General features: G+C 46.3%; 1 protein-coding gene across 4 annotated transcripts in view; it reads right to left on the reverse strand.

The window, feature by feature from the left end:
- The window catches only part of SETBP1 (SET binding protein 1), a 265,374-nt gene that overhangs the window by 237,541 nt on the left and 1,510 nt on the right, over positions 1-26,323 (reverse strand). For 2 of the 4 annotated variants that reach the window (XM_018078772.3, XM_018078773.3), the window contains exon 2: positions 7,864-8,524. In XM_018078772.3, the coding sequence (XP_017934261.2) occupies positions 7,864-8,355 (492 nt within the window). In that variant the 5' untranslated portion in view covers positions 8,356-8,524. Of the gene's footprint in view, positions 1-7,863; positions 8,525-25,486; positions 25,978-26,323 lie in introns of those variants that run through there. The other 2 variants (XM_018078771.3, XM_018078774.3) reach the window with 2 other exon arrangements.

Genomic DNA, 26,323 nt, shown 5'->3' on the forward strand with positions numbered 1-26,323 from the left:
ACTGTCTGTCTTGAATGACCGTGTCCTCATCTTCAGCAATTCTGTCTTAGCCACAGTCCAAGCCACATCTCAGACGTACAACCTCATCTGCAGCCTGCAGTAAGACACCTTAGCCCTTACGCTATCCTTTTCACTGCTAGCCCACAGATCCAGCAAAAAAAAAAAAAAAAAAAAAAAAAAAAAAGAAAAAGAAAAAGATAATATCGAGATGTTTGGTGTGATACCACCCTGAAGAAGTGGAGTTTGCTATCCATCATACTTGGAAGCAGTGTCATGCTACTGGTGCATACAACATGGCTTGAGAATCCCTCTCCTGATAGCAACCACCTGCAGCTCAGAGTCCAAATATAATCACGATGTAGAAATAGCACTTCATGTCCTGAAATGAAGAAGCCAACAGCTACTGGTCTAATTCATGTTAGAGGTCATGGCAAGAAATGGAAAATAACGCTCTTAGGAAAACACAGCTAACTGGACTTGTCCTCAAGTGTCACATATCAAGTGGAATCAATTTAACGTTCAAGAGTTGGAAAAGTCTCAGCACTAAAAACCAAAACAATGCATGTTTATTCTGGATATTTTTAGACTGGTTTCCTAAGGAAACAAGGCTAACATGGTTCACACTGTGTTTGTGTGCATGTGAATGCACACACAAACTCCTTGCCTTCATGATCCTCTCCTCAATGTTTTTGGAATATTTTGCCCAGTTTTGATCACATTTGATGGAAGAACAGAAATCTTAGTGATACAATATTCTAACAAGTTTTGTTCAAATTGTTCACTGGCCAGAAGAAAGGGATCCCTGGGGGGCTCCCAAAGAGGGCTTGGGCAGCAAGTTCACTTATCACTAGACACCAGAGAAGTCACATACTAGGAAAGTGGTCAGAAACCAATTTTCACAAGTTTCAGTGCTCTTAGAAAAAGCAAAAAAAGAGACAAGCTGAGGGCACCAGGTGAACCCACACTTTACATTCAAATGAGCTCAGATGGGTCCGTCACTCAGTCCCACTGGCTGGGCAGAAGAATGGGGACAGCAAGAAGCCCATCTGGGAATGAAGCATTTGAAGAATTAGATCTGAGCTGAGGGGGCTAGCTGGGCGTGTCTGTGTGTGTGTGAAAAAGCAATTAAGGATGAAAAATCTGGAGGTAAATCAGAAGATATCTGTGGTCGGGTGTGCCTGGAAGGGGAGGGAAGGAAGCGCTGCATGCAAAAGCTGGTGCTGGAAGAACATGATCATGTACATGAAGGACTGACACCCAAAACCTCTGCAAATGAAGACACAACCAGTTTGCAGCCCTGGGTGCACAAGCCAGCACATCACATCTCCATCTCTGTTAGCCTGGAGGCCACAGTGCTTTCGAAACAACCCGCGTGTGCTGACTTGGCCAAGTGTTTACAAGGCTGCAAGAGCAGTACCCATCTCCTTCTGCGGCTGGGTGGCTGGGACTAAGGACCTCCAGCTCTATCCCCAGCTTCCTGCACTTGTCCCAGTTGCTTCATAAGTTGCTTTCCTGCAATGTCTCCTCAACCCCAAAACCAGATCCGCGGATGTTTTGTCACGCTTTGAAGGGAACAACACAGCACAAGCAAACAAGGAAATGTCACAGAGGGCCATCGAAACTCAGCTGTGGGAGGAAGAGACTGCTGCAAAACAAAGCCTGTCGTCAACACAGACAGGCTCCCCAGGCCCTGGTCATATGGCAGCTAATCAAATGCACCAAGTCTTCCTTGTTTGGCACTCAGTATTCAGCAGAAAAAGCCTGCTTACATTTCCTCAGCCCATCCCTTCATTGCCAGACGTTTGCTTCTTTAAGACACACTTGACTAGATGAAAAAAAAGTCACAGTTCTTTGGGAGCAGACAGTGAGGGATGGGCATCAGCTGGCTCAGGCAGAGCACTGAGCTGGAAAAGACACTCTGCCTTATTCCTGTCACAAGATATCTGTGACATGATGCAATACAGACACTTCTCCAGTAAGTTTGGAGGAGAAGGAAGGGTTAAGACCTGAGATCCAGCCCTTCCTGCTCTTCATAGAGAGAATCGAACCACCTTCAGGAGGGACCAGCTTCCTCCAGAGGCTGTGGGGGATCAAGAGGACTCAGTTCCCAGTCTGGGAACCTCAGGTGCCTTCAAGGACCAAGACGAACGCAAAGGGTTCTCAGGTCCTAGAAAAACTGGTTTCTTAAGCAAAGAAATTAATTTCTTCACAAAGAAAAAATTATTCCTGCTTTCTTCTTGAGGGGATCCTAAGGTAGTTGTGGTGGGAGAGCACCAAACTGCAGGTGTTTCATTTGTGCCTTCAACAATGCGGTAGGAAAGAAAAGCTAGCCTAAAGGAAACCTGGGATGAGTATCAAAGAGCTGAGCTGGTGTAGCTTTGCACCCGTACACTTGTGTAGAAAGACTGTAAAAACACTAGGAGCCTTGTGCCTGTTGGAGCAGCTCTGAATTGATCTCTCAGCTTCTCAAAAGCCAGTTTCACCTTAAAGGCAACTTGAAGAACACTCCTCCCCTGTGTTGGCACTTCTGGGGCTCTACCAACGTGCCATAACCTGGGAAGAGGCTGAGGTCTACTCTGCTGGTGTAAGCATCAGATAACCTGCCACAAGCACCATTCAGAGCAGCCTCAAGGCTTTGCTGAGTAAGAGTAAGGACTAAATCAGCACAGAAACAGGTCCAGGCTCAAAGGGCTGTGGATGCTGCATCCTTTGGGAAAAGAAAAAAAAAAAAAAGAAAAGAAAAGAAAAGAAAAAGAAGCTGTAAATCAAATCCTGCCACTTCAATCAGGTACAACGACACACAAATATGCCTTCTCCTCCTCCTCCTTGCTAAGCCCCACACAGCACAGGGAGCGAGCACTTACGTCAACTCCCCGAGCCACGTTTGGGATCGCAACAGGAAGAGCTGACTCAGAAGACATCTCGCACGGCGGATGCCCTTAGCAAAGAGGAATAAGCAAGCAGGATGAGCAATTGGATGATTATGCACACAAATCACTGGGGAGAGGAGTCCGGCACAGGGGTAATCCAGCAAGAGCTGCGGATGCACACGAGGACCTGGAGGGAAAGTGCAATGTGCAGTCAGCAATAAAAACAAGGGGGAAGGAGAAGGAGGGGGGAAGTGCTCATGATCTTCTGGAAGAAGGAGGGGTGCAATGGTGAAAGCACATGAATGAGAGTCCTTCAGGAAAGGTGAGCCGTGGGAGAAAGTTGCGTATGTGGGGCAGGGGAAAGGAAAACTATGAATTGAAAGTGTTGGAACTGTTTCCTGTAGAGAAATGGCAAAGACACCTACAGAAACTCAAAGGAAAAAAAAAATTGCAAGAAAATCCAAAGATAGAGCTTCCTCTGCACACAAGGAATCTTTGCTTCCAATTCACTTGCTGCCGTGCTTATCTGTTAGCAGTAAAATGCATTCACCCATCCCAAGCTCTCAAAAAACCCTAGTGCACTAATAATTAAAAAAAAAAAAAAAAAAAAAAGAGTTTACATCCCCTGAAGAGGGACATTATGCATATGATGAAAGCTCCAAAGAAACTTTGTCAGGCTATGCTTAAAGGAAAAAAAGGTGGAAAACGAAGTGTTTGCAGACAGAAGAGAACAGACAGAAGAGCAAATGCAGGGAAGGGGTGAAAAAAGAAATAAAACAAAACCGAGGAAATACTGCTCATCTGGGGCTTGTTAAATGCTACATGACAGACAGGGAATGCTGATGGATTGCTTCACTGCATTTGGTGCCATACTTTCAGTGTCCTTCCAGACTGATAGCATGTTTCCTTATCTAAAGGAAAAGGCACCTTTAGTGATGCTGAGGATGCTGGACTTTAGCAACTCTGGTGCAGATGGGTGAGCAGCATGCCAGCATGCCAGCAGGACATCCTTTGGGCTCCTGGCTTTTTTCTTCCCTCTCTCTCTCTCTCTCTCTCCAATCAGACTAAATGAAATAGAGCTATTTGTGGGTTTAGAAGTGGCAGCGGTTCAGCCCGCTCCATCCCCAGGTGCCAAAGGGTTGAAATAAGAGAAAACTCTTACGGAACATTTGTGCACTTTCCAATTGCCACACAAGTAGCCGCAGGAACAGCCCAAGCTACGATTCATCTTCTGAGCAGTCCCAGAAAAAGGGTTAGGAAGCTCTTATTTTCAAGCAGGGGAAACTGATGTGAAATTTGGCATGATCAGGACTTGAAAGAAACCCCAAAAGTTGTTGGGTTGCAGCCAAGCCCTCAAGCCAGGAGAGCAGAGGTTCCCAACACTGATGCTCTCTCATCCCCTCCCCACTCCAGGGCATCAGCAGCCGCACCCAGCAAGATCCTCTCCTGAATTCCCTCCCTTCCCATTCAGGATCACATAACATCCCTGGGGCGATTGCTCACATGGAGAAGCAACATGAGGAAAGTATTTAATGCATGTTTATGTCTTTTAATATAGTGTAGCAGCTGGAATCAAAGGCAGAAACCTCAGGCTTCGGCACATGAGTATCATGACTCTCCACAGAGCCCCCTTCTAATCACTGCCACTCTCTGGACCACAGCTTTAGAAATCAGGCACTAACCTCTATTGCCTAATTAGCAGAGCAGTGTAAGGCTTAGGAGCAGGCATATCTTCTTCCTCCCTAAGTGGCCACAGAATAAATGTTATATCCCCAGTTCACAGTCCCTTTTTACATTGCTGGCATTACCAGTCCTTTGTGTACCCACATGCTGTTACTTAAATTGCTTCCATGTTTTCATTACTTGCCCTCTGTGCTATGTGTATTGAAACTCCTGCAAGAAAGCTGAAGTGGTATTTCAAATACTGAAGACTACTGGAGATGTGGCTGGAAATATTATGCAACAAGCTAAAGTGATTTTTCAAATCCTGATAGAGTTTGCACTTCCTCGGGAGGAAAAATAAATTCGGGTGCTACTCCATGAGGTGCAGGACAACCACTCCCACCCACCAGAGACACAAGAATGGCAGCTCGGTCTGGGAGGCCTATGTGTGTTCCCTGCATCCATGAGCAAGGTGGTAAACCCAAATAATGATGCTGCTCCCATGTGCAAGGGAAATGTGTGTGTTGGGCCAAACTCTCCTGGCAAAAATCCATGGAGGACAGTGGAGTGATGCCAGCTGAAGGTCTGGCCCACTCGTTTAAATGTGTTGTTCCTTCCTGCTGCTGCCAGTAGCTGCTTTTCTGGAGCTTGTGCTGATTAAAGCAACAGGCAATCAAACAGCCTAACGCCGAAATTTCAAAACCGCTAGAATCGTTTAAATGTGACAATCATTTTTTTTTCCCCCAGCCACTACTACTACAGCTCTCAGTGGTTCTGCAAGCACACACAGAAGGCTCCTGTGTGCTCTGCTTTCCCAGGGAAACACAGGGTTGGACCAGAGAGCTACATCTCCATGCGAGTTTCAACTTGCTCTTTCCTCCTAATTATCTTCCCCAAAAAATTTCTGTACCTGCCACAAGACACACGCGTTGGCCATGGAAGAAATTACGCTGGCAGCACTGGAACTTTTCTCCCACTCACTTCCAGCCTTCGCTTCCTGCAGTGCCTTTCATCACCCCATAGATAGGAGACGTTCACAGCCTGATCCTGAAACCCGCGAGCTGAGAGGCAGCCGTGTGCAAAATCCCTCCGGCAGCAGGGATGCAGGTTATTTCTCACCCTGGTGTTGCAGGCTGTAGGTGTCTCCAGGCATCAAACCCCTTGAGATCACAGCACCAGGGCCTTCCAGATCCCTGCTGGGGACATCTCTGCCGCAGCTGTGTCCCAGCAGCTGCCGCCCGGCAGCCGTTGGGTGTTATGCTAATGGATGCACCGGAGCAGCAGCCCTCCACCCATCTGCTCAGAGCATCCACCTGCTGGGTGGTAGGGGGTTTTTTGTTCGTTTTAATGGCCAGATTAGACCAGTGCTGACCCAAAGCGCTCCCAGCCTGAGCACAGGGTGTGAACACAGCCCCAGCCAGCTCAGACCTCACAGCACAGGTGCAAGCTGGATGCAGCCACGTCTGCTTCTTTCAAACTCCTTGTCCTGCTGCAATTAAAGTCTCACCCTGAGCATAACCACGCTAACAAGGTGCATTTTTAGTTATTGTTCACATAGGGTTTGTTTGGTTTTTTGTTTGGTTTTTCTTGCACATAACTTCCTTATACTTTGCTTTATTTATTCAACCTTTTCCAATGACCCCACACAGGAGAGAATACACCTTCCATACCCATCTGACTGCATGATAAATAGAAATGAAAGCTCTGATTTCTATGCAGTCATTTTCTTCACAGTCATTGCATGGTAGGCAGTGGTTTGCAATTCGTTTTTTCTCCCTGTGTGACCATGGAAGGATTGCTTGTGACACTTTTGCTGTCACCAAGCATAGTCTCAGGCAACTGCTGCTTCCTCTGAGACCTCTGCAAGCATTCAGGGAGGAAAGGAAAATCGATATAAGACATTGCTTGATGCTAAGACAGCCCATCCTTCCCAATAGGTGGGAAAATCCCTTCTTAGTGTGTTATAGGGCCAAACCTCTGCTGTGCTAAAAAGAGGTGCTCCTTTCATGGCCATAGACTGTGCCATTTAGCAAGATTCTGAGAAAAAAAAAATCCCCTTGTTGTTTGTTTCCCTCCCCTCCCCCCAAATTCAGCTTGTAAGAAAAGTACTCCAAGACTGCGTGATGTTAACCTCCCTGGGCTCTGCCTTGAGTCAATGGAAAGTGTTGAAGCTTCAAAAAGTAATTCTGAGTTATGAAAATTTTAGTTTAAGTCAGTCTGCTGAGGAGGGTTTCTCCAGGGAGAAGTGGTGGCAATTAGCCTCCTCAGGGCTTCACATAAGCCTCTGAGCATCCATCAAGTGCATAATGTATGGGAAAAGAGGGATCAAAGCTGTATGAGCAGGAAAACCAAGTCATGCCCCAAGCTCTAATCAGTGGGTGCCTACATCCTAGATGAATTTGTCCAGGTTTTGGAGATACTCATCAAATCTGGCTTCCTGACTGAACTCATCATGGTGCCCACATGCTACTAAGGAGGCAGAGGTGAAGTATTTGTATTTGACCTGACCAAAATTCTTTTTCTAATGACTGGGACAGAAAACACCACTACACCCAAAAAATCATGGGCATTCCCCAGCAGTGCTGCTTAATACACTCAAATTCATTTTAAGAACTAGGTGTGGGAGACACTACTGAAAATTCAAGCCAACAGTAAAACAAAAGGGTGCTCCAGAAAACAGCTCATACAAGGAAAGGATTTTCTTTCTTTTCCCATCCTTGACTAAATGAAAAAATAAAAAAAGATCCATTTTTCCCCAAACATAAAGTACCAAGAATTTCTCTGCAGAAGGATATTTCAAGGAAATGATAAGCATCTGGAAGAAAATGAGACTTATAATGGAAGTATTTTCTGTGGCATAACTGTAGTGCTGCTCGCACAATGCTGTAATCAAGAATAATGGAGCCCTTCACCCAGAATACAGGAATGAATTCAATTGTTCACTGTGCACATACCTCTATTTTAAAAATGCAGTTGAATGCTTTAACTGCCAAAAGGCTCGAGCATTAGCGCTCAGGCACAAAGCAGTTCAGAAGTGGGCTCCTTCATTTCTCACTCGTGTAATGATTAATCTTAAAACTCAATTACACACAAAAATAGAAGAGGCCCTGTTGAACTTTTGATCCCTTCTGAATTGTTTCATCTGAAGGATAGTTCAAGATCATTCCCGATGTGTATGCGGTGGTGTGGGATGACACCCGCCCCGTGCTCCTCCATGGCCAAACCTTGCCAAGGTTATGCCTTGGATACAAACTGTTTGAGCAGGTTTATTCCTCCCTTCTCCCTCTGCTCCCAGGAGAAATTGGAAATATTGTGAAAGGACAGGACTTACCTTCTTTTTGGAGTGTGATCTGTCCTCCTCTTTAGCTGTTTTGCTGTTTTTCCCAGTTCTGGAAAGCTTCTGCTCCCCAGACTGCTTGATGGTGATTTTGATCTCGGGAGGGCAAATATAGTTCTCCAGGTTCTTTGGGGGCTTCTTCGCTCTCTTGGTGGTCTGGATCTTTAGCTTTAAACTCCCCTCTGTGAAGTTTGCCTCCTTGATGGAAAACTCCTGCTCCTCCAGGCCATCTCCCGCCACCCACTTCTCACTGTCCGCATTGGAAGTGGAATCCACGTCTCTTCCAGAACCCAGCTCATCCTCTTCCTCTGGCTCCAGCCTCTCACTGCTCACTGGGATCCCCTTCCCCGAGCCTGCTGCAGGCAGCATCGTCTCCCCTGCGCAGCTGGAGACAGGAGGAGGCTTCGTGGAGGTGACAGCAGCAGGCAGAAAATCTGCCTCGCCTCCTCTCTGCCGGGAGCTGCTCAAAGTCTCCCTGGGCTCCATAGCAATACCACAATGCCCTGGAGTTTTGTTGGAGGGAAGGGGAGTGCGGGAGGGGGTGAGGAAAGCAAGGGCAGCTGTGATCCCAAGGAGCGAATGGTCACTGTCCACCAAATTCAATGTCCTGGTCACCCAGAGGCTGCAAGTTGCTCAGAAGAGACCAAATCTGCCACTGCCAAAAGAAAGAAGAAGAAAGAGAGGAAGTTAGCACACATACACACATATCCAGTGAGGGTGAAACAGGGCACAGGGCAAATTCAGGCTTCCCCTGTAGCATCCCAAGGGCTTTCCTTGAAGCAAAATGGGAACTGAGGCTCACCAGCATTTCTGAGGGCTGGACCTGGTATCACAAAGCAAGGAGCAATAGCCACGTGTACTGGTAAGCTGATGAAAATGAATATATATATATATAAACCAAAATACCCGAAATTGTTCTCTAAATCCAAACGTCTTCAACTCAACTTAGGAAATAAAGGAGGGGACAGCCAGTTTTCCACAACCATGAACCTCCCCCTTTACTTCAAAACTGTCACTGTCACAGGGTTTTCAGAGGGGGAAAAAAAAGTAGAGGCAGATACTTGCCTTGGGTTTAACAATAATGCATTGATCAGAGCACAGAAAACATGGTGCTGCCCTCTGAATCACTAAACTCTCTATTTCCCCATTTCCCAGGTATGAGAGAGAGATGCCCTTGGCAGTCAGGTATTCTGATCTCAAAGTTTTCCAGAGTTCCTCATTCCCTTGGCTACCACTGCTCTGTTGTAGAGACTTGGGCTGGCTGATGCACTGACTGTTCTCTTATCCTTGCAAATTTTGTCTTTCTTTGGAACATCAGAGATGGAACCCTCTGATATGGAAGCACTCGTACTTGGTACCTTATAAAGTCTCAGCTAAAGTTAAGGGGAAAAGCTGTGAATGTTCAACTGAAGCAAAAGTTGTGCCACCCAATGACATGAAAGACTAATATCAAATATCTTGTTAAAAATAACACTTATACAGTGTTTTTTAAAGGTATTGAGGTGTTTTCACACATCCTCCTTAAAACCCCCCTATTGGCACACCCCCACATGTATCCATCATTGGCAAACCAGTTTAGCTTACAGAATTAGCAGAGGAGTCTACAAAACTGTAGCCTTCAAAATTAGCAAAGAAAAATAAATATATTTTCTGCTACTTTAGGAGAAACAGCTCCCCAGTGGATCAGAGTAACACTTTTGGCATATGGAGAAGGAAACAAGAAGGCACTGCGAGGAGTAGGTGCATAGGGTGCAGACCGACTCTGTCAGCAACAACTCCCTGCTAGATTAGCTCTGCTACACTCAACTCAACTGCAATCAGGATCTGAGCACAGCCAGGGATTTCCTAGATCATTCTTAGCAGCAATATATAAAGGAGAAGCAAAGATGTCATGCTACCTATCACCAAATCAGAACAGCAATGTCAGTGTAGACTAGCCTGAAACACAGCTCAACTGGAAAAAACACATCCTTGTACCACTGGCTTCTTTCAGCTTTTTAAAGGTCCCTTGCAGGAGCTTGAAATTCAACAAGAAGTAATAACAAGCACCTTTTATTAGTTATAGATCCACATTTACACTGGAGCTTGGCCATGGGTCACTTGTCTGACCTGGGCACATATGGCTACTAATGAAAAGTCCTAAGCATCCTAGAGCTCCATGAAATCATTAGGTGACCTCCACCCAAGTCCCAGCAGACACAAATTCAAATAAAGTTCCCATAAATAGCACAAGCTGACAACTCAAGCAGAAAGAGAAAAAGAAGAAAAAAAAAGGGAGAACTCAGAGCCTCAATTGCCATCTGGCCTTAGAAATGGTTTCTGTAGCTCACAGGAGATAGAAATACACCATTAAAACACTTGTACTTAAGTTGCACATCTCCTGGAAATAGGGGGAAAGACTCATTTCCCAGAGCTGCTGCCACTGGTCTCATTTAAGGCGATCTTGAGGAACTAACAGAGCCAAGGTTTCCTGCGTACCCACCCTGATCACCCTGAGGTCAGCAGGTCTCTCCACTTCACCACCGGGGAAACAAGGATCACGCTTACCTCCTTCAAACCCATTCTGGAGTGGGTTAGTTAATGTCCTTGCATAGTTTCTAACCCAAGTGTTTACCGTGTGGTAGTTGCTAATTACTAACGCAATTAGTACGTTAAAGCCACCCAGTTGCAAGGAACTGCTCCACCTAATTTACTGACTTTGCACCTTGCCTTGCCTCTCCTTTGTGCCTGTGGAGGTGATGGGAGTCAGAGCTGCCACCTTCCTCTTCCAACCTGTCCAATAAAAAAAAAATAAAAAAACACAACAAAACCCCTCCAAACACCCCCTTCCCTCCCCATCCCCCCCAAACTATCTTATTTATCTGCCATTTTGCATTGTCAATCTACTTGGAGAGGCACACAATGTACAGCACACTCCTGGGCTGCAACACAAACACAAGGTGGTAAAAGCTCGGCGGTGGTGCAGCATTCCAGAGAGTTACTGCTTTGGTATGCACGCATGTACAATGGGCACTCTGTGCCGGCCTCCGCCCACAGGCTTTTAACCTCTCTCACTGCTGGCTGGAAAGGGAAGGCTCTGGCAGGCAGCACCTAACTCAGCACGATGAGTCTGCAGCCACCAAGGCTGCAAAAGGAAGGGACCACGGCCACCACACCACAGACACCCGGGTATTGAACGAACCCACTTGGTGCCTTGTGTTCAACGGGAGCTTAAATACAGCTCGTGGCTGCATTTAAGAGCCTGCAGAAAGAGCCAGGAAGGGCCTTTCAGGTTTTCAGTCACTGGGTAATGTTTTTTATGGAGGGTGAATAAAAACCCAGGTTTCTGCACTGAAGTCTGGTTGTGGGTCTTGGACCCAAACTCTGGGTCATAATGTCCAAACACTCATCCCAGCTTGGCTGTGTGCCTCCAGGTCAGTGTAAACAGGCAACAGATGAATAAAGTCATTGCATTACACCCATGTCAGATGAGTCCATGCCAAATCCACCTTAAAATCCAACTTAAAAATATTGGCCTCCTGTTCTGCCAAGAGCTTGCAGATGATATCAACAGACCCGCAGGTAGCAACAAATAACCCTGTGCTCAAACGCTGCACACAGAATTAACTGGGTCATTGTTTTAAGAATCTTCTTACTCTCCTCCAGGGTTAATAGTTAAATGATTTGGGTACAGGGACATCACACTCGTCTTTCTAGTTTGGGCAGGCTACCTGTGCTTTGACTAATTAGAAATAGCACTTCAGGCTTCTGAATGTGTAACCTTTATTGGAAACCTCCCTACCTCCCCTCTCCAGGGTGCCTGTGAGCAGAATCATAGAGTGGTTTGGGTTGGAAGTGATCTTAAACCTCATCTAGTTCCAACCCCTGCCACAGGCAGGGGCACCTTCCACCAGACCAGGTTGCTCCAAGCCCTGTCCAACCTGGCCTTGGACACTTCCAGAGATGGAGCAGTCACAGCTTCTCTGGGCAACCTGTGCCAGGGCCTCACCACAGTCACTGGGAAGAATTTCTTTCTAATATTCAAACTGCACTTACTCTCTGTTGGTTTAGAGCCATTCCCCCTTGTCCTACTGCTGAAGAGTTCTATTTCTATTTAAACACCCAAGACATGTGGACTACCACCTGGAACTTATCCTTCCAGGGCTCCAATGCTCTGCAGCATCAAGTCCTGTTCAATAAGCAGCTACAGAAGTGTCCAAATTAAGCTCACAGAGGAAAGTGTTACTGCTAGCAGGCTTCCTGCAGTCAAGTTAAATTTGAGGAGGATAATTCACAGGTGAATGACAACAAATTTCACAGAAGTTGGCATTAGCTCTTAATTAGGGAGACATTCACGCTTCCTCTGATAAGTACTGAGAAATAATCAAATGCCTGCTTGCTCAGCCTTGCTCCCAGTGCTCAGGTTTCTTATCAGCTCCTTTGGGTCATACTGGATGTCTTCCATTAAGGGTTCTGAATACATTCCTTTCTCCTGCCTCAGGCAACTGCTCATGCTTGTAAGTATTCAGATGCCAGGGCTATAAAGTGATTAAAGTGAAAATTTGCTGAGGACAAAAACAGAGGTGAGAGCCCGTAGGAGGTGGGGAGAAATCCACCTGTTTGGGATTCTCCATTAAATGAAAGTGGACATAATAACTGGCATGGCTTTTGCCCTAAGCTTGGACTTGATTATCTTGGAGGTCTTTTCCAAACCGTAATGGCTCTGTGATTCTAAGTGTGAGAGCAACCACAGTAGTAACAAGCAAACACTGGTTTGACACATGCAAGGCAGATTCAACTGCCCAGCATTTGTGCTGTGCTGTTCCTCTGAACTGCTCAAGCACCAGGAACACCAGCAGGGAGCTGGGAGCAATATTAAGAGGTGCTGCCCAAATCCCTTCTACACTAATACCACTGTAGCTACTGAGACTTGCATTTCGGAGTCTGTGAATAAAATTACTTAGGACGAAAAAGAAAAACACAAAATCTATTGAACAGGTTCAAGTGAGGCAAAACTGAGGCACAAGTCTGGGAATGTTGTGGTGAACACAAAGTAGAGGTCACATCTTTTCTGGCCCTGCATCTATCAGGTTGCCTTTGGATCTTGCGTTCTCCCATAGGACATACACTTAAATCCCTAATCTGTGCAAAATATCAGAAATCCTGGAAGCCTCTTTACACTCCATCTTTCTAAAACCATTCACCACAAAGCACTGGAGACTACACAGCAATATTTAATGATGAGATATCACCTTTCACTCCCAAGGCTCCCAGGTTGCTTCCATGATTATATATGCCACTGCTGAAATGCAGCTGCCTCTGGGGCAAAGGCCAATGGACAACCCACATTACACCCAAGGGAAAGTTTTGGTCAGAAACCTGCTTTTATGAGAAGTGTCTGTGAAACTTCAGAATTCATCAAGGGACTTAAAAACCCAACGGCCTGGCATGTGGCAAGCTGCACTGGACTCAGTTAACCCACATTAGGAATAAAAAAATGCCCCAACCTATTTCCTCATTATTGTTTTACAAAGAAAAAAAAAATGGAATTTCGTGCTTGGTTGTGGTCTCTGTCCATGCACTGCCAGATAGCCAGCAGCATGACTTTGATGGAGATTAGGAACAGGCGCCTGATCACACTTCCATGGAATGGGCAAGAACACAATATCAGACTTAGAACTTAGTTTGTGGCAACTTAGAAGCAGTTCCAGAGTATGGGCAAAACTTGTGGGCCAGAAAGCCAGCATGGTGCAGACACAATATGATACAATACCAAGTCCTCTGAGAGAAAATTAAATCACTGCAAATTTTTTTGAAAAAATTTTAACCAGGAGTATAAGTTTATACTGGATCAGTACCATGTACCAGTAGCGTTTTTAATCCACTGCTCAGAGCCCTCGAGCTAGATTTATCACATTTTTGGACCACAGCCTTAGTTACTTCCTGAGACCGTGATACTCTGAAAGAACAACCCAGCTTTGGCAGGGAGCTCCAATAATGCCTGTGACAGTTATTTTCTGTCCACACTACAGACCACCCAGGAAACACTCTCTCCCTTTCACCTGCCCTGTGTTGATCAGGACAGAAACAAGGCAGAAGAACTTCACCTTCAGGCAAAATGTCATCTCTTCATCAAGAGCTAGAGATGGCCTGGTGATATCTCAGAGAAGGTTTAAGTTGGTTATTAAGAAAAGGGTGTTACCCCAGAGGGTGGTTGAGCACTGGAACAGGGTCCCCAGGGCAGCGGTCGCAGCACCAAGCCTGTCTGAATTCAGGAAGTGTTTGGACAATGCTGTGAAGCACATGGTGGGGTTACAGGGTTTGTCCTGTGCAGAGCCAGGAGTTTGATTCGATGATCCTTATGGGTCCCTTCCAGCTGAAATTATTTCTATGATTGTAAATCCCAGCTAGGCACAACCCTCAGCATCCTGCCCTAGGTGAACCTGTGCTGAGCAGCATGATGGGCTTCCAACCCCAGACGTTCTGTGCTTCTTCTGTGATGTATTGCTTGGCCTCCCATCTCCAGTGCTGAGCAAACTGGTCTCTCCACCACACCACAATTTTAAACACGCTGCTATAATCCCATCTAAAAGATATACCTGAATATAAACATGCATAAAACAGATATGGGTGTAGAACAAATAAAGTATGGGATCCTCAACTAATAACTGCAAATGATATGACTATATGTGAGTGCCTGTAATCCACTAATTATCTCTAAAAATAACTAACTAAGGCATGTGATTCATTAATTGAGTGAATTAGAAGAAGAAAGTTGCTTCCTCTCTGCATTCTACTCCTGTCTCCAACTCTGCTTTTGTTCCAATTCTCCCACCTCTGCCTCTGATTTTGCATGGATTATGTGAGGACTTTCTCTGAAGGGACAGGATGCAAGCCATGCCAGGTGTGGTCTATCCACATGAAAACAAGGAGCAAGGGTTAATGGCAGTTGCCAGAACAACAGCAGAAATGTAATCTTCACTTGTTTCCATCAGATTGTCCCAAGTCCAAGTGCTACCAGCCCTGTGCGCCTCCTGAGCAACACTGACTGATGGCTCTGCCTCACTGTGCCCAAGCCTGGCAGAGGGAGCCAGGAAAGGTCACACTGGAGGGAAAAAGATGTGGTAAAACAAATATCTCTCACAGCCAGATGAACCTGCAAGCATCCTCCTCAAGACAAAGAGACAGAAATAAATGAGAGTCCAAGCATATCCGTAATTGCAGAGGCATGTAAGTGTGCACATTACACACATGTGTATCTGTCTTCTCAACATAGAGACATTAAGAGTATATTATGGAGTCATATCTGGCTCCATAATTAGGTTTGAGACGTTATAATTAGATCAGATAGTCACCTTTCTATGTAAGTAACTAACTATCATACAGGGCTGACAGGAGGGCCAGCTGAATGATTAAACAACTGACACAGCCATAAATCACAAAGCCCATAAAAGCAATACTTGCCCAAGATACAGCTGTGGCAACAACCAGCGTAGCAAAGCACCCATCTGCAGGAGGAAGAGAGATGCCCATCACGTTGCCCAAGGACTTTTACAATCTCCTGCCTGAGAACTGTGCCAAGGTTTTGTAAACCTACTCACTCACAATCTAGAGCTGTGCCTGGGTGTTGGGGAAGGCAGTACAGTTATCAGACCTGTGAACATCTCCACACAGAGACTTCTGGTCCCTAAAGGACCAACCTCCTCCTACTTGTGCCCTGCAAGACAAATAACAAAAAGTGGCTTGGCTTGGAAGGGACCTTAACAATCATCTCATTACAGCTCCTTGCCATGGGCAGGGACTCATTCCACTAGACCAGGTTGCTCTGAGCCCTGTGCAACCTGGCCTTGAACACTTCCAGGCACTCACAACTTCTCTGGAAAATCAAGGAGCAGTGTTTGATTCTAATGACGTCAAGAGCTGGCATGTTATTTTTACCCATCATCCTTGTGAAGATTAGGCCTCCGGGACACAAGACAGCAGAAGGAGATGCCAACTGTGCTTCAGCTCATTACAACACAAAAATCCAAACCAGGAAATTTGCCTAAGTCAGGTCAACACCAGGTTGCAGAGCTTCCAGACCAAGCATCATCATGCTCAGCATGATGTGTAATCAAAAGTGACTCCTGGGATGACCCAAGAGACCACGCCAAGCACTCTGCTGGGTACAGCAGTGTGTGCCACTGCAAGGATAAAACTCATTCCATTGACAACAGCCATAAAACTCTTGGGGGAGGGGAAGTGTCAATATGCACAGAAGGGGACTTAAATGCTCACTCCATTCCAGCCAGCTCTTGCCAAGCACACCATCCTGGAGGTAGCGGCAGCTACTCTAGGCTGCAAATGGAAAGTTTTATGGGTATTTAGGGAAAGGTTGTTGGCACAGAGATCAGCCACAGAAAGCAAAACCCTGTACAATTCCTTCATCTGTGTTACCAAACTTTCCTAGATTGACTCGGCTCTTGGAGAGCTGCCATGAGACACAGTAGCTTCCTTCTAACACCGTCATGGCAGGGCAATAATCTCTCTTTCTCCCTCTGATCAAACATTTCCCTCTGCACCACTAAATGTGTGGAATATTACTTCTCTGTATAAATCATTAATGAGAGTCTTGTTTTTATTTACAGTTGCTGCCACGGGACTCCCCCTTTCTGCCTTTTTTTTTTTTCCCCTCTCCTCTGTTATTTCATTTTTGCTTGCACAGGTGCCAAATACACCAGCCTTCCCATCCTTTGGGAGAAACAAATAAATAAATAAAATCAAACAACACATCTGATAGGGAATGCACTAGGTCTTGGCTCGGCATCCCTTCCTCAGAGCCGTAAGTGATGGCACAAGGAGGACCAAAAAGGCTTCAGTCCAGAGTCTAATCTGTGCCCAGTCTGGAGTCTGTACAAACAACACATCCCATGTTATTCCATTCTGAATGCTTCAAATGATGCTAGGAGTAAGAAAGGTTGGATTTTGTCCATCCAGGATTGCACTGAGTGCTTCTGTGCTGAGTAAGCAGTGGTGTCTTCTTTGGGGCCCTGTAAGGTACCAGTATCTTCAGCATCAAGGGGGGACTGTAGGAAAACAGTGTGTCTAAAGGGCATATAAGAAGAAGGGCAATAATTTGGGGTATTTAGAGGAAGGCACTGAGGCTGCTTTGTCCTGCAGAATGCATCAGTCTTTTGGCTTTGAGGGAAAAGAGGGTACAGGGGCCAGCAATACATGAAATGCCCTTAAATCCTCATGGACAGAAGAAGAAAAATCAGGAGTCAAAAGCAGCACAGGACACCAGTGGATGTGCCTGGATGCACCCAGGGCAAAGAGCAGCCCAGGGTGCCAGGACAGTGAAATCAAGAGGCATAAAACCATTAGTTGGGAGCATGCTGGTGGGAAGACCCGAGGCCAGGAATAAAGGCAAGATAACTGACAGCTGCTGTGGGCAAAGGAAGGGAGTACCTTTGCCTCTAATGAGGCTGAAGAGGAAGTGGTTACAGAAATGCTGGGTGAAGTTGAGTCAGAAGGAGATAAAAGCTCGCTGAGTATCTGCACGCCTGAAAGGCCTCTCCGGCTCAATTACCTCGCTGTGCTCTGCGCACACATCCGACTCCCTCCGAGGCAGCAAACAGGGTCAGGAGCACCACACTCACCACTCACATCCCTGTTCAAGCAGGGCCCAGTCTTTGGATTGTTATTCCCTTAGAATCATGGAATCATTAAGGTTGGAAAAGCCCTCTAAGATCATAGACTCCAACCATTAACCGAGCACTGCCAAGCCACCACTAAACCATGTCCCCAGTGGCTGCATCCACGTGTTTATTGAACACTTCCAAGGATGGTGATTCTAGCGCTTCCCTGGGCAGCCTGTTCCAATGTCTGACCAACCCTCCAGGAAAGAATTATTCCTGGTATCTAATCCAAACTTCCCCAGGGGCACCTTGAAGCTATTTCCTTTCGTTCTGTCACTTGTAATACTTGTAACACCACTGACTCCAGGGGGATGTTAAAGTTTGGGATGGAGTCAGAATTTGAGGAAATCCGAGGTCAAGTCAGTCATGGGTGCCCAGCTCTCTACATTGAAGACCTGTGGATCTCTGTCTCTTTATCTGAATCCTTCACTTAGGTCCCAACCAAGTAAAGTTTGGTCTGTTGGCTCTCATGGGTCAAGAGATCCCTGAACTGAGGTATCCATGCTGCTGTTCTCCAGCTGGAGCTGGGTGTGGGTTTGAATAGGTTCTCAGTTCCTATCTAGGACCACACTGCAGCTTATTGTTATTTTAATTGTTGCTCACACTCCTTTAATTCAAAGGTTTTCCTTAAGGGCCCTGGGAGGTCTGTTCACTGAGCTAAGGGTGAAGAAAATGTTCTGGCCTCAAAGTCACACTTAAAAGACAGCATGTCCTAAGAGCAGATGTGTCTTCAACTCTGATGATAGAAGGGAAGGAGCAGGACTTGTGTTCCTGTGACTACCTCCAGTGACACAGAATTCTAATCTAATGCAAGCAACACTGATAACAAAGGCCATTTATGGCACTTATCCAACAGGATTTGTTGGACTGCGCCTCTCTCTTTAACCCAGCAGACTACAAGAACACCATTGCCTTCAGGATGCCTACAATGATGCTTAATCTGTCGTGGCATCAGAAACCATAACCTCCAATTTTTGTCCCCCTTACACCCCAAAAGGTGACAGAAGCCCTATATCCGTAACATACAGACTGCTGTCCATCTTCAAAAGCATATGGTTTAGAATAATTTAAAAAAGGAAAGTGTTTCCTCTTCTTCCCCTACTCTCTCTTTTTCTAAATAAATTGGGAAAAAAAAGAGGAACAGCTGATAGCTGGAGAGATTTACTACACTTTTCAGGAAGAAAATTGTCATAAAACAAAGAGAAAGTATGACATTTTTCAGCCCATTAGGTGAAGCTTTATGGAAATTACAAGGATGTGAATGTATGGGTTAATATTTTAAACTGGTTTTCAACCTTAAGAACAATGGACATGTATAGTAACACATTGCCCAGATGCCTGCTACAACACTCTACATGTGTACAATCCTGTTCAAAAACTTTATAAACTCCCCCAGTTAAGCTTCGTGTCTCTGATCCCTTCTGAAAAAAAAACCTGAGGAATTCAGCAGAGAATTATTCCCCTTGCAGAATTCTATTGAATCCCCACTGTAGGGCTCCATAGGAAGGCTTTAGAGAGAAAAAGAAAAAAAAAAAAAAGAAAAAGAAAAAAAGAAAGAAACAACTACAGGAAGGATTTCCTTGTCTAACAGACTAATAGGATTTGAGAGGAGTCTTGGTGGAAACCCCACTGCATCCTCCAAAGCCAATAATTTAGCAAGCTTTGAGGAGTGGTAGGCATGGATCACAGCATCACTCCAGAATATGCTGGGTCTGGAAACACAGAGGGAAGTTAGGCCAGTGTCCAGATCTTAGAAATCACATCAGTAGGATATTCAGGTTATGTGGACTCATATGGAGGAAAGACGTGTCTGTAATGCCTTGCAGCTTGACCTCTGGTTTGAGTGTCATCATTTTCTCCCTTCCATCTTAAAACCAACTTCTCCATCTGCTAAAATGCCAGGACAGAAACAGAGTGATTCATTGTATACACATATATCTCTCAGTTTTAAAGGTTAAGGCTAACAAAAATTTCAAAGTAACTTAAAACCTCAGGCTTCCGATCTTTAACCCATCTCTAATTTTGAGGTATTTGAGTGAGTTCTGGGTTACCCCATGCTTGCCTACCACACATTCTTCTGAAAAGCTTTCTCAAGCACCATTACAGGTTATACCATAGTACAGTAGAGGAAACTTCGCTCTCATTGCTACCACAGTAATGGAGCCTTTATCTGCCCAGGACTGCAGAGCAACCCGTACAGAAACAGGAATTCACTCCTTCGGAGGCACGGAGAAGCCAAATAAGTCACCCGACAATGGTATTTAGTCCATTCCAGCTCCTCACTTTGCCAGGCATTTGCATCCTGATGTATCAAAGAGCCAAGCCTTGGGCTTGCTCTGGTGTTCCCCAGGGCAGGTCAGAGCCTTGCCACCACCTTCTGACCTCGTGTTTGCATGGAAATTGGTCTCCTCCTGCATGGCTATTCCAAACGTTCTGCTTGCTTTCAAAAAAGTGCATCAGACACAACAACCCTGCATAGAGAAGGTAACTTGGCCTGATCCTTACCACCTACACAACTCCTATTTTCCCTGCAAAACCCCTGTGGTCGATGGACAAGTACATGAGACACACCAGTGTCCCTACTCATCAGCAAGAGTAAACCTTGACCCAGGGATCTGTGTGCAGTACCAGTGACTGCATTCTCAGAGTACTTCTCTGGCCACCTTCTTCTTTGGTCACCCGTGCTTCAGACCCACCACAATCCCTTTCATATCCAAAGTCAACAGGATCATTGTCACACACTGGCAATGGCACAGGGCAGACAACCAGGCAAGGACCACAGAGATACAGAGGCCTGAGACCTTGCAAAAATCCCCAGCTGGACTCAGAAGTAAACTAGAACTGTAAAGATCATAATAAAATTTGGATCAAATCCTCAGGGTGTTTGGTGTCCAGAGTTTCTACTTGGTCTTTTGGAGAGACACAAAAGATGACAAAAGCCTAAACGAAATAATGTCAGAAGATTGCTTTTCATACCCAGTCATCCCACAGCTCATCATTGCATTTGGACAGTGTGTCCTCCAAAGTAAATCCAACTCCAAAAGAGCAAAATAGTCCCTAACTTTGCACTCCCTCAAGAGCTGATAAACAGAAATTAGCACCCACTACTTCCTTCACACATTTCCTCAGCTCTGAAAGACAAGGTGTATTATTCTCTGACTGATTTTACTCAATTTAAGAAATTATTTTGTCTTCCTTTTCTCCCCCAGCTCTTTATCTCCCTCACTTTGTACTCTGTATGACCAGTTAAATGTGAATTCAGAATCCAGGTGCCTGTTGCAGAGCTGTGCTTGGTCCCAGCATAAAGCACACTGTTAAACAGGTCCAAAAATGCAATGGACTTTTGCAGCCACATCAAGTGAAGCCTTCACACTGGGAAAAAGGAGAAAGAAACAGTCTCTAAGTGTTGCTAACCATGCACACTTCCAACCTGATTTCAAGCCCTTATCAGAAGGCAGAGCAGTCCCAACCTTGAAAGTTTGGAAATCGCTTTCAGATCTTTAAGTCCCCCCAGGCTAAAACACGGAATTGAGGGATTTTAAAGTGCATCTTTAATCAAGATGACAATTTCCTAAAAGCGTAAGTAATTTTATTTCCTTGACAAGAATAACGGGAGAGGAAACTCTTTTTTTTTTATTGAGTTGGAAAGAGAGAAAGTAGTGAGAACAGAACTCCTATAATAGCAAAACCAGTCCTAGTAGAAACCACAAGCCCTGCAGCACAACACTGGGAACCTTCTCCATTAAGACTGTCCCACAAACTCTTGCCTTTCTCTCTAGGCTTTGGACTAGCTCTGATCCTTGGATTGGTGCTGCCCTAAGAGTGTCTGAACTCCTCAGCAGTGAGGCTAGATCTTACCATGGATTTCATCTGACCATCTATTATTTTATAGGTCAACTATATTAGGAAAAAAATCTTGGCTGTGAGAGTGGTGAGGCTCTGGAACAGATTGCCCAGATAAATGGTGGCTGCCCTATCCCTGGAAGTGTTCAAGGCCAGGTTGGACAAGGCTTGGAGCAGCCAGTTCTGGTGGAAGGTGTCCCTGCCCTTGGCAGGGGGTTGGAACAAGATGAGCTTTAAGGTCCCTTCCAACACAAACCACTCCATGACTCTATGATTCTGATACTTTTGCACAGTTTTGCCCTTGCCTCATCACCAAAACCTGTACTGAAATCACAGCAGTTACAAGTCCAAAACCCCGCGTACCTGCGTGTTATGGTGGGCAAAAATAAAATTCCCCATTTTCTCAACATGGCTTAAAACCTGGCCCTACGTGCTCCATGGAGCACATTTTGGCAGTTATTAGTGCTGCCTTTCAACGTCATCACAGACCAACAGATCACAGATCCTCCAGAGATGGGTAGTTAATGGGGAGCAAGGAAAACTGCCTAGGCATATGGTTAAGCAAATCAGTCATCAGTTCAGTGGGACAGCTTTCATTTCCATCACAGCAATCTGTTGGATCCCAGAACTGTTTTTACGTGGTTCATTAGACAATAGCCTTTCTTGCTACTAGTTGGGTCAAGAGTCAAAATTGCTGTGTAATTGCAAGTCTCAGGGCACAAGGCAAGAGTTTTTCAGTCCTGGAGGGTGTTGTCCAAAGGGGAAAGAAAACAGAAGGGAAAGATTATGTGTGAGCAATTGAGCCCTACTGAGAGGGCAAAAAAAAGTCACTGAAACTGGGATTAGACAAATCTTGTAATGGAAAACAAGAGTCCTGTTGGTAAGCTGGCACTTGCACCTAAGAGATGTGTGTGCTGGGAAAAAGCAGCTCAAAGGATGGGTCGAAAAAGAGCATAAGAGGAGATTAGGCAGCATCAGAAGCCAAAAAATGATTGTTGAACCTTTTTAAGCATTTAACTCCCTGAGTTAATTAAGCACACGGCAATAGAGGTTGTTAAACAAGAACAGTTCCCAACTTAATCAAAGTACACTGGAAGCAATTCTGAGCAACCTCAGTAGAGAAACACAGTAAATATCAAATTGAACTAAATAGCTCAGTTAAGATCATTATTAATAATAAATCATGGCCACTGTTTCTTTTTTTTTGCCAACAACTAGCATAGTTTATGTCTCTGCACAAACCTAACACACCATTTTATTGCATTTCAAAGAGCGCGTCCTCCTAAAATGATAATGTGTTAATAATCTATGCTGGGCTTTTTGGCAGGAATCAAAAAGCTCAAACAACTTGAAATAACATCAGCTAAAAATTATTTATTCCCCATCCCTAGTTGCAGAGAAAACAGAGGTTTTCTTGGCTCAGTTACTTCTCAATAGACTTCTGGTTTCAATTAAAACTTTGAGTCTGAGAAGTTAAAAAAAAAAAAAAGTTGAAGCCAATAAGAGATGGAAGAGAAGTCTCCATTCACTGAGTGTTTCTGCTTCCCCCCCTCCCCTTTTTACATAACCTTTCTGAGCTAAGAGCAGAGATTAAAGTACAACTCCATTGTGTGGAAGGGTTTTTCTCCTCTCGGCTAAAAAAAAATGGAGATGAAAAAAAGTTTCTCCTTTGAGTGGAAGGAGCTTCTGACGAGGGGAGTAATCTCGGGAAAGAAGTGCAGAAAGCTGTGCATGAAGCAGCCACTTGCACATTTCCCCATGAACATGCCCCATCCTTGAAAGTGTTCAAGACCAGGCTGGACAGGGCTTGCAGCAACCTCGTCTAGTGGAAAGTGTCTCTGCCTTGGCGGGGTGGGGGGGTTTGGAATAAGATGGCAGGGAAGCTGTAACAAGATGAGCTTTAATGTCCCTTCCAACCAAATCATTTTGTGATTCTACAATTCTACAATTCCCTGATAGGCATATTTTTTTGCTGTCTACAATGAAAGGTCCACTTGTTTCCTGAAGTTCATGCTGTCACTGCCTGTCACTAGACACCTGATTATACCATTCCTGTAGCCTGCACCAAGTTACTCCTTGGATGCAGGGGCTGTCAAATCAGTAATTGTTCCCATTTGGGCCCATAATATTTCACACAGGACCGGATTTGCCAGCAACCCTTTCCTCCTGGAACAATTCCATCAATACCAGGAGGCTCGGATGCTCTCTTTGACAGCAGAGCACTGGCCGGCTCCACAGTCCCCTCGCCCCAGTCATCCTTTGCCGTGTGACAGACGGATTTAGAAGGACACACGGCAGGTCCCCTCCACCACCGAGCAGGGCCACCGCGGGCCGGTGGCTAATGAAACACCTCTGTATGCGGGGACAACAGGCTGCCAGGCTCCCCTACCCTCCTCCCTCCGTCCTCCTACTCCTCCCAGGACCCGGCTGGGTTAGCCCGGCTCACGGCAGCCGCGGGGACACCGCCACCCCTCGGTACCAGAATGGGTGGGTGCTCCCCTCGCATCTCTCTCCGCGCGTCCCCCATGCGCATTCCCCACGCCTGAAGCCCCCCCATTAACCCCTCCCGAGGACTGGGGGACCTGCCCACCGCGGGGCGGCCGAGCCGGGTGTGCCCTGTCCCCCCCGCCTCCCCGGGCTGGGCTCCCGGCGGCCAAGTGCCCTTTGAGCATCAGGCGTCAGGCCCGGGATTATCGGGGCCGTTTATTTGAAGCGGAAACGAATCGGAAATCCTTCTCTCAACTGCCTTTTTTGAGACATAAATACAGCAGGCAGGGGCAGCGCGGAGACCGCCGTGCCCGGGTGGGATGGTGGGATGTTGGGATGCAAACACGCTGACACACTCGCGCTGACACACACAGACACACACAGACACACAGACACACAACCACAACACACACCACACACACCGGGAGATAAGGGCGGCTCGGGGGGACACCCTGTTTCCGCGGTGCCCGCCGGGAAAACCCGGCGAGAAAGGGTATGAGTGCGAGTGCGGCTGTGAGTGCCCGCGCTGGGCAGGAAGCCTGCCGCCAGGGCTGGGGTTGACAATAGCCGCCCGCGGCTGCCGCCTGCCTTATATCGCCCCTCCTCCTCCCAAACCACCTACCTTCCGCCCAGAATAATATCGGCGATATTCCGCGCCGTCAAGCTCAACTCCACTTCCACCCGTTGTGGGGGAAAAAGGGGCCCGCCGCGGGTCCCGGGGCGGCAATCACCGTTATTAAGAACTAGTATTCCACGGGGCGGGGGGGGGGGGGCCGCTTTGCTTAAATTACACCCCCTCCCCTCCCCACATTCGTTGTTCCCGCCAGATCGCCCCCTTTTCGGCTGCGTGTCCTTTTCAATGTCAAAACAAGCCGGGGCCACCCCGGGGCAGCGGCGCCCCCCACTCCAACCATCCCCCCCGGCACCGCCGCGGAGCCCCCCGCACACACACACTCGCACGAACACACTCTCACACACAAAATCCCCATAAGGTTACAGTGCTGCTCTCTAGCTCCACTTAACCTGCAATTTACGAAGCGGGGGGGGTCGTGTGTGTGTCCCCCCCAATTTCCACAGGCACACACACATAGCTGCCACCTTCACATATAAACACATATAGGCTACAAAAAAGCGGGGGGGGGGCACAAGAGAGGGAATAAATACATTATGCAAACTCCTAAAAAAATTCCAACCGCTTCCCAGTAGCACGGTTTTACACACACACACCACCACCACCCCCCTGCAACCACACACAAACACACACACACACCCCTAAGCAGGCACAAAGCGTGGGGAGAGACGGGGTCGGAGGGGAGAGGAAGATTCGCGTGCATTGCATTGAGGAGGAATATTCCCCCCTCAAAAAAAAAAGAAAAAAAAAATAAAGCCTTTTCCGCGCCATTGCAAAGTCACAACACGAAAAAAAAAAAAAAAAAAAAAAAAAAAAAGAAAAGAAAAAAAAAGAGACGACATTAACTTTTGCATGCAGAGGGGGAAAAAAAGTGGGGGGGTGGAAGGAAAAGGAGAGAGGGGTACGACCCTCCTCTGCAATCCCGATCATCAAGACAGACCTTTCCTCGATGCCTCAGGATTTTTGTTGCCCTTTTTTTTTTTTTTTCGCTTTTACTAACCCATATCCCCAAAACGGCAGCGGGGGCTTCTTAGCAGCTTCCTCTTCTTCTTCTTTCTTCCTCCTCCTCCTCCTCCTTCCTCGGATTTCCCCCCTTCTTGTCTCTTCTCTTTTAGATCCCGGTTTCAATCCCTCGCCACAGCCCCCAAAGGTGCTTTTGCTTGTGTTGCGGCAAACCCATGGCGGTGTTCATCTGTCAGATGGGGATGAGGGGAGCGCCCGGCCGCGCAGCGCACGCAGAGCGCAGAGGGAGGAGGGCGGGGGGAGGAGGAAGGCACCGGGGAGAGGGAGATGGACGGACAGACAGACGGAGAGACAGCTCGGGAGATAAATGATAGAGAGAGAGATAAATAGAACGTGATAGAGCGAGAAAGGGGGGAAAATGGCGTCTTGGAAAGCCGGAATCCCGGAGTAAATCAAATTAACACGCAACACCCAGAGCAGTCCCGACTAATTTTAGCAGGATCCAAAATAAAATGAAAAGGAAAAAAAGGGGTGTGTAGGAGGAGAAGGGGGAGGTTGGGGGTGGGGGGTGAAAGCAAGGAGGGGGTAAGAAGGGGAATAAAAATAAAAAAAAAAAAAACCTCAATGCACTGGATAAAATCCTGGGTTTGAAATCGATGGAGCTTGTCTCTGGCTCTCTCTTTTTCTTTTCTTTTCCTTCTTTTTAATTTTTTTTTGGAGGGGGGCCCCCTTCTGCTTTCTGCTTGCTGTCGGTGGTTGTTTGAGAGCCTTTTGCAGGGGGGCGAGGTAAGGGGGGGGATGAAGCGTTTTCGGTTTTGCTTTTTTCCCGGCGAGGAGTTTAAAAAACAAAAAAAAAAAAAAAAAAAAAAGAAAA

Source organism: Manacus vitellinus, unplaced genomic scaffold, assembly GCF_001715985.3.
Source record: "Manacus vitellinus isolate BGI_N305 unplaced genomic scaffold, ASM171598v3 scaffold_42_pilon, whole genome shotgun sequence".
In the NCBI taxonomy this organism is placed as follows: Eukaryota; Metazoa; Chordata; class Aves; order Passeriformes; family Pipridae; genus Manacus; species Manacus vitellinus.